At 38.2% G+C, this 12205-nt stretch overlaps 1 protein-coding gene across 1 annotated transcript in view; it reads left to right on the forward strand.

Moving 5' to 3' along the window:
- The window catches only part of RERE (arginine-glutamic acid dipeptide repeats), a 289136-nt gene that overhangs the window by 105144 nt on the left and 171787 nt on the right, over positions 1-12205 (forward strand). The window contains exon 6 of the mRNA XM_008058270.1: positions 8786-8890. Within this exon, the coding sequence (XP_008056461.1) occupies positions 8786-8890 (105 nt within the window). The remainder of the gene's footprint in view (positions 1-8785; positions 8891-12205) is intronic.

The raw sequence follows: 12205 nt of genomic DNA on the forward strand, positions 1-12205 counted from the left end.
TCCCCTTTCTTTTGCTTGTAACCTGTTTCTTCAACAGAGAAGAAACAGAAACAGAGAAGTCCAGTCATTATTCAAAAGACGTTTATTTTTGTTTAATTTTTGAATATACATAACTTAGTCTCAGAATTTGTAGCCCATGTCCCTGTGAGAAGCCCATTTACTGATTTAATTTTTGTCTCTAGCCTGATAGTCCTTTAGTGTCCAGGCAAGATACTGTTTTCTCAAGTTACTTCAGCTGACTCTGTTCTTTTCTACCTCCTTAATTGTGTTCATCTGTTTGTAATACATTTGATTTCCTTTGGACCAACAAATTTACATCCAGTTTTGGTTCCTCCTTGTTGATTTGGACTGTTTGCTGCGGTTCTAAGGGCCATAACTATAAGAAGATAGACAGACTCTCCTGACTGGTGACATGCTCTCATTCTCCACTTCTTTCCTCTTTCTCTAACCTACCTGCTGTGGGCAACTAATTGATGATTTTACTTACTGGTTTGCTCTTCTAGCATTTTTTATTCACAGATGAACAAATACATGTCCTTTTTCTTATAACCACTTCTTATATGAGGGGTGGGATGCTATGTTCTTTTGTGCTTTCCTGTTTTCACTTGGCTGTATGTTGTGGGAATTGCTCATATCAATTCATAGAAATCTTTCTCGTTCTCATTTACCCCATTATGTCGATGTTCCATAGTTTATTCAACTGTTCTCTTATGTATGAGCATTTAGGTTGTTTCTACGATTTTGCAGTTATAAATGATGCTGCAATGAATTTCCTTGTACATATGTATTTTGGATGTATAATTTCAGGATGGATTTATAGTAATGTTGTGATTGCTGGGTTGAAAGACTTATTTATGTATATGTGGTTTGTTAAATACTACCAGATTTCCCTCTAGAAGGCAGGTACCAATTCACATTCCTTTTGATGATGTATGAGACTTTGTTTTCCTGATGAAATGTTTTGTTTTATATTTTTAAAGTTTGCCTGTCTGACAGGTGAGGCATAGTATCTCAGTGTTGTTTTATTTCACTGACAATAAACATTTTTGCATATGTTTGAGGAATCTTTTTTGTCTCTTTTTTTGTAAGTTTTTGTGCATTCTGTTAGGTTTTTTTTTCTTTTTGTCTTTTATTTTTAAAAAGTTATTTGTATGTCTGTGGTATATGTTATATACATTGCAGATATTTTTCTTCCCCTTTTGTCAGTTTTAATTTTGTTTGTAGTATTTTTTTAAAAATAGAGATGAGCTGGGCTCAGTGGCTCAGCCTGTAATCCCGTGCCTTGGAAGGCTGAGATGAGTGGATTGCCTGAGCCCACGGGTTCGAGACCCACCTGGGCAACAAAAAAAAAAAATAGAGATGGAGTCTTGCTTTGCTGCCCAGGCTGGTCTCAACCTCTGGAACTCAAGCAGTCCTTCTGCCTCAGCCTCCCAGAGTGCTGGGATTACAGACGTGAGCCACCATGCTGGCCTGTTTATTATGTTAAGCTCATTTTTACCTAGTCCAACTTGTGAGTCTTTTATTACCTCTGGGTGTGAGTCATAGTTAGAAAGCTGTTTCGTACACTACATTTACAGAGGAAGTCTGCCTAGTTGTCCCAGCCCCAGTATGAAAACATCTGTGCTGACGCCATGGTTGAGAATGCCTCCTTGTCATCCATCGCTTCTCCTGTGCCCGGATATGCCTGTCTGTCCTGTTCTGTTGTCTGTCTGTAGCCAGCACTATACTCTGGAGTGTAGAGGCCTTATTGAAGTCTGTTTCCTCCTTTGTAGTTATTTGTTTTTCCATCTGAACCTAACATTAACTTGTTTCATTTCATAAAATATATCGTTGGTGTTTGTATTTGTATTGTATTGAATGTATTAATTAACCCTGGAGAAATGCCATGTTCAGTTTTCGTGTCTAAGAACAAGATTTTTTTTTAATTTGTTTACAATTATTTCTGAGTCAGGAGTGTTAAAAAATTTTCCTTAATTAGATTTTGCACATTTTAAAAACTTTTTCTCCCTAAGCATTGTAATCTTATAGACATATATTAAACTCTTTCCTCTAGTAATAGAGAATATACATCCTTTTTATGTATTTTGGCACACACTCTCAAAAACTGATCATATATTAGATCACAGAAAAAAATACTTCATTATAATGCAATAAAACTATAGCTTACTAATAAAAACAGCAGAAGGCCCTTTCCCATGGAAATTTAAAAGTTTCCTATTAAACCGCTCCTGGGAGCTGTAAGGGAGAAATAAAAACAAATTAAATATAGTCTTTTATATGTATATATATAAACATAAGCATGTGTGTGTGTGTAGACACACACACATACATATTTCAGAGACAGAGTCTTGCTGTGTTTCCTAGGCTGGAGTGCAATGGCTATTAAGAGAAGCGATTCTAGTACACTACAATCTCTAATTCCTGGTTAAGTAAGTGATACTCCTGTCTCAGCCTCTGGATTAGCTGAAACCAACTACTGGCATGTACCACCATGCCCTGCTTTAAATTTTTAGCTGGGCTCCATGGCTCAGCCTGCAATTCCGTGCCTTTGGGAGGCTGAGGTGAGTGGATTGCCTGAGCCCGCGCGTTCGAGACCCGCCTGGGCAACTTGGCGAGACCTCACCTCTACAATAAATCAAAAATAAACCGGGTGTGGTAGCACGCGCCTGTAATTCTGGCTACTCGGAAGGCTGAGGTGGAAGGATCACCAGAGGCCAACGGGTCGAGGCTGCAGTGGCCAGGAGCGGCCACTGCACTCCAGTCTGGGCGACAGAGTAAGACTCCAACTCAAAAAAAAAAATGATTTATTGTAGAGACAGGGTCTCGCCAAGTTGCCTAGGCTGGTCTTGAACCCTTGAGCTTAGGCAATCCTCCCACCTTGGCCTCCTGAAGTGCTGGGAATACAGGCTTGAACCACCACGCCTGGCCAGGAATTTCGTAATAAAATTTTTCCTTCTGACTTACACAGGGTGTGGGGGAAAGAATTTTTTTTAATGATGGTAAAAATATGATGGACCAAAATCCTTGGAATGCATTTGAAATATTGATCAGAGGAAATTTAGTTGCACTAAATGTATCAATAAAAATGAAAAAAAAATTAATTTCCTAGCCCAAAATATAAAAAGGACAAGCAATGAGCCAAAAGACTGCACTGATTTTTTGCTGAATGTATGTAGAGGATATACTTAAGACAATTATATTTAAAAAGTGGGACCTAAGTGGAGGTAAGAGTTCTGTACTTCACTAGAGCTGGTGAAACGTCTGTAGTCATTGACTGTTATCTATGCATGTTGTTATACCTAGAGCAACCACTGTGAAGAATATACAGAGCGATATATTCTAAAACGCTGGAGAAAAGCCAAGATGGAATTCTTAGAAAAAGTTCAGATAACCCATAGGAAAGCAATAGAAACTGAAAAACGAGAAACAGAAAAGAAATTTTTTAATTTTTTTAATTTTTTATTTTTGAGTTGGAGTCTCACTCCGCCGCCCAGGCTGGAGTGCAGGGGCACGCTCACGGCTACCACAGCCTCTACCTGCTGTTCTTTGGTGACCCTTCCGCCTCAGCCCTCCAAGTAGCTGGAACTATAGGCGCGTGCTACCACACTCGGCTAATTTTTTGATTTATTGTAGAGATGAAGTCTCACCAAGTTGCCCAGGTGGGTCTCGAACCCTCGGGCTCAGGCAATCCACTCACCTCAGCCTCCCAAAGTGCGGGATTACAGGCTGAGCCACCAAGCCTGGCCAGAAAAGAAATTTTAAAAAAATTCTATACCTGTCATTAATCAAATAGCTTGCAATAGACAAGATAGTGACTCTCTTATTTCTTTTTTCATTCTCAAATAAGAAGAATAACTTTCAACAAACATGCTACTCTAAGCACTCTGTGCATTCTGGTGTACCCCTTGAGTTTTTTGGGGGGTTGCATGTGCCAGGGATACAGGAAGACTTTCCCAGTTATTGGTAGTGTTAAGGGAATGAATTTCTAAGCCACAGTTTTCATTTGTCTCCTTGCATAAGAGAGGTTATCTGTTCCCTCTATCCCCTTGCCACTCCTCCCACTGGCCAGAGGACCCTTCCAATGGTGCAGTGGCCCAGGTAAAAGACTCTCTGGGGCCCCACACAGAAGCATTACTGAAAGGATTCTTCTCCAGGAAGCCTTCCTTTCTGTTGAATGAAAGGACCTTGAGACATAGGGGGCTTCCTAGTCTTTGGTCATATTTCTGTTAACAGTGAGGCATTGCTTTAGAAATGGGGAACACAACTCCTTAGGAGGCTCTGAAAGCAGATATTTCAGCAAGGTGGGCGTGATGGCGATTTTCTCTTAACAGTCCCTCCTCATTCATTCCATAAACAGTCAAGTAATGTCCTGCTTTTGAGAGAGATCATGACGAGAAGAGGGCTTTGGTAAAAAACAGAATATTTAAAATAGGATCATGTGCACATGCCCACATATAGACACATTTTAAAATATAAGCACTATTCAGTTAGAGGTGATGTGAAAAATATTTCAAGTGGGTGCCAACCAATTGGAGCCAATCCTTACCTGCGTACATTAGCCCTGTGTTCAACTCTGCTCAATACTTAGGGCTCGAGGGCTAGTTAATTGGCAAGGGTACCAACTTTAAACAGTCACAGCTATATGCTAATGATTCTTATTGTTTGATTCCTCTCCAGTTGTTTTTTTTTTTTTTTAAACATACAGTAAAATGTACTTTTAAAACGTACATTTTCATAAATTTGTTTGATTCTAAATAAGACCTGGCATAATCCCATCATCGCAGAAAGTTTCCTTAGGATACTTCCCTTTTCTCTCACTATAAATTATTCCTGTTCTAAAACTTCGTATAAATCGAATCATGCAGTGTATACTTTCTTATGTGTCTGACTTCTTTTACCCAACCTTTAAATTCTAAGATTGGCCTGTGGCATTTTATGTATCAGTAGTTCTTTGTATTTGTGAAATATTTTATTGTACATACAGATGTACAATTTGCTTATTCATTTACCTGTTGATGGACATTGGGTCATTTTTAGGCTATTATAAATAAGCCTGGTATGAATAACAGCAACAATAAAAATGTACAAAGAAGGAAATACTGAAGATAAAAGTAGAAATTTATAGGGATGAAAATGCAGATCTAATTAATCAGGTAATCAGTCTTGTGTTTTTTTGTTTTTTTTAACTCTAATACTTCATTTAAAAAACACAGTATGGCTATGGCCATTGGCTCATGCTAGTAATCTCAGCAGTTGGGGAGGCTGAGGCAGGAGGAGGATCACTTGAGCCCAGTTCAAGGCTGCAGTGAGCCATGATTGCACCACTACATTCTAGCCTCAGTGACAGACTGAGATCCTGCCTCTTTAAAAAAACAAGACAAAACAGTTTGACAGCTGGATTTTTTTCCAGGAATGTAAGGTTGGTTCAATAATACAGACTCTATTAATGTCATATATCAAATTAATAAATACGAAAGAGAAAATAACATGATTAGGTCCAAAGCTATGATTATGATTTGATTATCTTTGAAGTTAGCGTCATACATAATGGGAACACATAAGAGATATTTCCTCTGAGGTCAGAAACTAGGCAAGGATGTTCACTGTTTTCACTATTTTCCACATTGGACTAGAAGTACAGTGCAACTAAAGGCATAAGAAGGGTTAAAGAAGAAGTAAAACTGTTTCTTTGCAAATAATAAGATACTTTGAACACACCAAAGAATGAATGATAAAACTATGTCAGACAATAAAAGTATTCAGTCAGGTAGGAAGATGTAAAGTTAACATAAAAATACCCTTTAGGCTGGGTTCCGTGGCTCAGCCTGTAATCCCGCGCCTTGGGAGGCTGAGGTGAGTGAATTGCCTGAGCCTGCGGGTTCGAGACCCGCCTGGGTAACTTGGCAAGCCCTCATCTCTATAATAAATCAAAAAATTAGCCTGGAATGGTAGCGCGCGCCTGTAGTTCCAGCTCCTTGGAAGGCTAAGGCGGAAGGATCGCTGGAGTCCAGCAGGTCAAGGCTGCGGTGGTTGGGAGCATGCTATTGCACTCCAGTCTGGGTGACAGGGTGAGATTCCGACACACACACACACACACACACACACACACTATCCTTTAAATATACAAACAGCAGATAGGACGTAATGGTAGAGAAAATTCTATTTAAAACAACTTTATAGTCATTTATCAGATGATAGACTTTGATTTTTACTGTTTTTGGCTTGCCCTATATCAGTCATTTTACATTCCTGGTAGATATTTAGCAATGTCTTGGCAATTTTGATTGTCACAATGATATGTGTGTGGGTGCTACTGGGTAGAGGCCAGGACTGCTGTGAAATGCCCTACAATACACAGGGCATCCCTGGCAATAAATATTTAGTCCAAAATGTCACAAGTGCTGAGATTGGTAAACCCTGTTCCAAACATACCTGATTTCCAGTGTCTTTGTTTACAGTTGTCGGTTGCTAAGGTTTGCAAACTGTTAATTGGTATGTTAATTAATCTAGTTTTAAGGTGAGATAAAGCACAATAGAAGACGAATCTGTTTTCTTAGTAATAGACAACAATAGAAATGGTAACTTATTTTACATAGAATTGAGTGTAGTATAAAATTTCATAGACTTTTTCTTTATTTGATTGTCTTAATATCTTTATGACATAGGTAGTAGGTATTATTATCCCTATTTTTCTGATTAAGGAACTTATCTATTTATTCTGGCTTTCAGCAGCTGAAACACTTTGGATGGATGTGTAGTTCATTTCAGAGTGAGCTTGTTGTTAATTTGTAAAAGTGATAATATCTGCCTTTTCCTCAGAAGGTGGTTTTAGTTCCAGTTAACTCTAGAGGGGGTAGTTCTGGGCCTGGAAAGTTGATACCTCGTCTATATTTTCCTTGAATTGGATCTTGTTATCTACAAATAGTAGGGATAAATGCTATAGCACTTCTAGTAGAGCTTTGTGATGATGAAATTGTTCTGTAGCTTTGTTCTGTTTAGTATGCTAGCTACTAGCCATGTGTGTGGTCTAAATTGACGTCAAGAAACCCAAACCTTACCATCATGCAAATACTCATGTAACAAACCTGCACACGTACTCTTGAAATCCAAAACACAAATTTTAAAAAGAAAAAAAGATTAAGTAAATTTTTAATTAAAAATTTTTCTCAGTTGTATCAGCCTTGTTTTTAAGTGCTCAGTAACTCTGGTTTGTTTTCTCATCTGTAGTTTCCAAACAGACTTTAATAAATCATTCAGTTTATAAGATGAAGGTGATCTGAGTCAGTCTCAGCTTCTACCCATTACTGAGGCTTAATTTCATTACTAAAGCCTTTGAGGGAAAGGAAAACCTTCTTAGTTTCCTGGTAGGAAGGAAAAGCCATAAACATGCCAACACCTCTCTCAGCTAGTTCCTCTTCCGGAGGCTGGCCATTAGCTGGTGTGTGCCTTGCTACTTGCACATTCATCTTATTGCGGTGGACAGCCCCCTCAAGTGGTGGGGTATGTGATGGGAGCTTTCAGTCCTCCACTTCCATCCAACCTCCCCAAAGCCTTTGGTTTCTATTTGACGTTAAAGCTTCTGCTGGGTGCGTTGGTCCACACCTGAAATCCCAGCACTTTGGAAGACTATGGTGGGAGGATTGCTTGAATCCGGGAGTTTAAGACCGGCCTGGGCAACTTAGTGAGCCCTCAGCTCTACAAAAAAAGTAAATAAGTCAGCCAGGAATGGTAGCATGCCCCTGTAGTCCCAGCTACTCAGGAGGCTGAGATGGAAGGATCGCCTGAGCCTAAGGAGATTGAGGCTACTGTGTGCTGTGATAGTACCATTGCGCTCCAGCCTGGGTGACAGAGTAAGACCCAGACTCAAAAATAAACAAATAAAAATAAAGTTCCCTTCTGTTACTGTGGAGGAATTTGGCATTTTTCAGCCTCCCCCGCCTCCTTGGGAACCCTGGAATTTACGCACACGCGCATGTGTTTGTATTTGAAATTGGAGCCTATTGCATGGTGTCACGCTTCTGGCCTTTACCTTGGATGCTTGGAAGCAGGGAACCATTGCTTAAGCAGGTCTATAGTATTGTAGAGCTTTCACCTGCAAGTTTGTTTAACTTTTGTTGGTAGATGAACTGAAAACTTTACTACTCTTTATTGCAATATTTCTATGAGAAAATGATTTCTAACTTATATTAAAATTACCAGAAAATTTAGGAACTCCCTGTGTACTGGAGCCCATCTATGTATTAAAAGGTTAAAATTTGTCTAGGTTTTAATTTCCAAGTAAGTTTATTTCTTGCACATTATAGGAGAAAAAAAATATTGATTGGCCAGAAGTTGTATTCCAAGAAATGTGAGATGTTATATGTTTTTAGCTTTAACAGGAATACCTTCTGATTCTTATCATGTAGCAGGAAAAACATGTCCATCTTGCTTTGATGATTCAGAAAGGCTTTAGACTGTATTTTTCATAAAGTATTTTCACAATAATTTTTTATCATTCTCCCTTTATTTCTAGTTTGTTTATCCTTTTATTATAGTCCTGCTTCCTGTGTAATTTATCTTTGTGTTTCAACTAACTTTACCTTAGTAGTATAATGGTGAAATAACAGCAGTTAAATTACAGAGCTTTATATTGAAATAGTAATGAAACAAAACACAGAATAGGCCATCCAGGTGTGGCATTTGCAGCTGTGTTCTACTTGAGTCATGGGTTGTGTACACCCTCCTCCACTGCCCCTGCACAGCAGCTGAGATGCTTACTGATTTGTTTTTGTTTTCTTTTTACCAGAGGGAAGTGCAACATCTCCCATTTTTCTGACATCTTTGCTGCTAGAGAGTTTAAAGCCCGAGTGGACTCTTTTTTCTACATATTAGGCTACAACCCTGAGACGAGGTAAGTGAGTGAGTTGCCTGTGTCCACTCATGGAGAGCTGTTTTCCTTTTCTCGTGTGTGTGTGTGTGTGTGTGTGTGTGTGTGTGTGTGTGTGTGCGTGTGTGTGCGTGTGCGCGTGTTTGCACATTTGTATGTGCATGTTTACACATCTGGACATGGAGCAGTCAGATGCAAAACATGACTTGATCTATTGAGCTATGGTTAGTTCTCTGGGAGGAGTGGTAATTCATGTCTTTGACATCTAAAGCAGCTTGTTGTTTGCTCTCTACTTTTATTAAGGAAAAGAAAAGTGAGAAAATTTGGGTTGGGAGAAGGTGGGATAAAGACATAACTATAGTTGACCTGTGTTTTAAACTTACTAAGAAATGATAGATTATTTCCCTGATGCACATTCTATCAAGCCTTCCATAATACCATGTTGCAAAAGACTAGGTTATTTTTTGGTTTGTTGATGACTTACATGTTTTGTTTACTCTTCGTGATACCAGAAACATTCAGTAAAGAGACATCTATGGTAAGACTGCTGGTATGAGTTGGGCATGTCTCTTTCTCAACCATCTTGTAAGACTTATATAGCAGTTAGAATTAGAACTATTATTTTCTAAACGAAAAGATTTAGAATCAAAGTAATTTACAGAAAGTAATTTATGTCTGTAATAGACCTTAGTTTAATGTAGCACATGGAAGAATTTTTTTAAGAGTGTGTGTATTCATATTTGCCCTATGTCAATCATGTGACTACATGATTTTAAAAACAGGAATGTTAGCAGGTGATCAAGTAGTAGATGCTCTGGGCACTCAAGACATCTGTAAATGAGAAGAATTAGAAAGAGATAAAAGATGCTTGACTTGAGGAAGTTAATAAAATAACTATATAAGTGTGCATGCAAAATGGATTTTGTTGTAGTGAACACTTTTTTCTGGAGGATGCTGAGAAACCATATGTAAAACTTAGAATGTCGTTGGGACAGTCAACCCAGGTTGGGTAAAAGGGGACTTGTTTTTTGTTGTGATTATATGAGGCTGCGTTAAGCTCTGTTGGGGCACATATATTAGTGCATCTACCTGTCTGTCTGTCTCTCTTCCTCTTCATACTGGATGAATATACTAGATAACAGCTGTGTGAATGATAGTGTAATGCTCATCTAAGGGTACCTTTTCTTTAGAAAATTGTGAGGTTTGAGCTTTTCTTTTAAAAAAGTATGCCATGGTCCAATGATAACGAAGCTGGTCAGTGGTAATATTTCAAAAATATCTTATATTTTGCAATATTTATTTTACATAATGCATTTATTGACCACCTTGTGGTATCTTCCTATTGCCCAGGTGAATTGTCGAGTGCTTGGATTTCTTTGTAGATACAAAGGTGTTGGGTGTTATTTCAGTGATGCTATGTTTATTTAACCACTTGATAAATAATTGTCTTATTGCATAAGTTAGATTGTATTTTGTATTTTAAGTATTCAACTTTCAGGTTCATAACAACCAACCAGAATTTTTACTCGTTTTGGTTATACACCTGTTTTTGCTGAATGTTTACTAAAAGTAATATATAACTTAATCTCTGTAAGCTAACGACTCAACACAGTTAAGTGTCTTTTTTTTCATTGTGTGTTGCCGGCAGCCTTTCAGAGCGATTCATCCTGTCAGTTTTGTTTAAAAATGCGGGCTAGGTGACATAGTAAGGTATTAATTGTCTCTTCATTGATGAAAACAAAACACAAAGATGTGATGACAGCAGCACATTGGTAGGCTGCGTCCTGAGTCACTTCTGTTAGTGCACTTACCTTTCTATTCCCATTTATTTACTTCTACACTTGGGTTCCCCATAGCCACCTTGTGCTTGGCATATTTTAAGTGCCTGAGGGTGTTGGATGAATTGAATTGAACAAGTATTTGAATGTCTATTTACAAGTAAAGTCGAGCTCATCTCAGACTTCTCGTAGTTGGAGTGTGGAGACCCCTGTGTGCACCCGCACTCTGGAGCCAGTGGGGACTGCTGCTTTGTGTCTCTAAGGTTGGGCTTAGGTGGGTGTTCCCACAGCTGCTCAGATCAAAAGGATGTATCTGGTTGAACAGAGTACAGAAAAACTGCTTGTGTTTCCTCCACCTGGCTTGTGCACAACCCAGTTCTTAGAATGCCCAGGGTACATCCACCCTTGCAGAATTCACCACTTTTTCTGTCTTTGCTTCAAGTTTGTGAGGGATGAGGTTGTGTGATCAGCTGCTTTCCTGTCTAGTCTCCCCTCCCATTTTAATGAACAGGATTGGTAAGTAATTATGGCTACATAGTGCCTCTTGCTGACTCTTGGTGCCCTGTAATCATTTAGGTAAATGAAAGTTAATGTAGAGAGGAAACACACTGTTTTTCTAGTTGTGTAATGATCCTATGAAGTATTGTATATGTTATAAGACCACTGACAGTTTAGGAAATAGGACTCTGTGACTACAAATTTTGATGACCCTCCCCTTAAACAAAGCAGGAACTTTAAGCAGTTGAAAGTAGTGAACCTTAGGGTGGAATTGTTCATTCTTCATAGCAATTTTCTGATAGTAGTTACAAGCTGGTTTATGTAATTTTCCACAATTTATTTAGCAAACTGGTCAGTACTGAAAGTTTGGAATTTTTTCACAATTATTTGCATAGAACCTTAAAAATCCTTGAGATATAGCTTCCTTTGTATTTTTTCTCTAAGCTGGTTCATATATTTCTGAATGTTGTGTCTTGCCAGGGATCTTTTTCTTCTGAAAGTCTTGGTCCTGATGGATTACTGCTTATTGAACTGTTGTATGATGGTGGGAAAGAGATGGACTGTTCTGTACTTTTGATTTGTTTTTCTTTGAAATGGGGGTGGGGGGATGGATTTCTTGGTAATTGGCATATAATTACTTTGCTATTATTAGATATGAATTTATATGTATTTTAAAAACCTATAATACTGATCATTAATACCAATAAAGCACCTAGAGTAATATAGATCCAGAATCTCTTATCTTAAATTCTGAGATAATGAAAGCTCTGAAAATCTAACAAATCCTATGCTAAGTTTGGTGCCAAAACTCCTTTGATGACCAAATCTGACCTAAGCTGATATGAGGCTATTCATATTCCTATTTTAGTTCACTTTATGTAAATTTACACACATTTTACTGCAAAAATACAAATGTGACTGATTAGGGTTATTGCTTGAACACTCCTTGAGTATATATATATACACTCATATAGTTATGTGTTATAGTATGAAAATCCCCAAAATTATGAATCCTGGTAAACCTCTGACCCTGAAGATTTTTTTTTTTTTTTTTTTTTTTTTT

The sequence above is a fragment of the Carlito syrichta genome, unplaced genomic scaffold (genome assembly GCF_000164805.1).
Source record: "Carlito syrichta isolate Samal-C Ts95f unplaced genomic scaffold, Tarsius_syrichta-2.0.1 Scaffold303272, whole genome shotgun sequence".
Classification (NCBI taxonomy): Eukaryota; Metazoa; Chordata; class Mammalia; order Primates; family Tarsiidae; genus Carlito; species Carlito syrichta.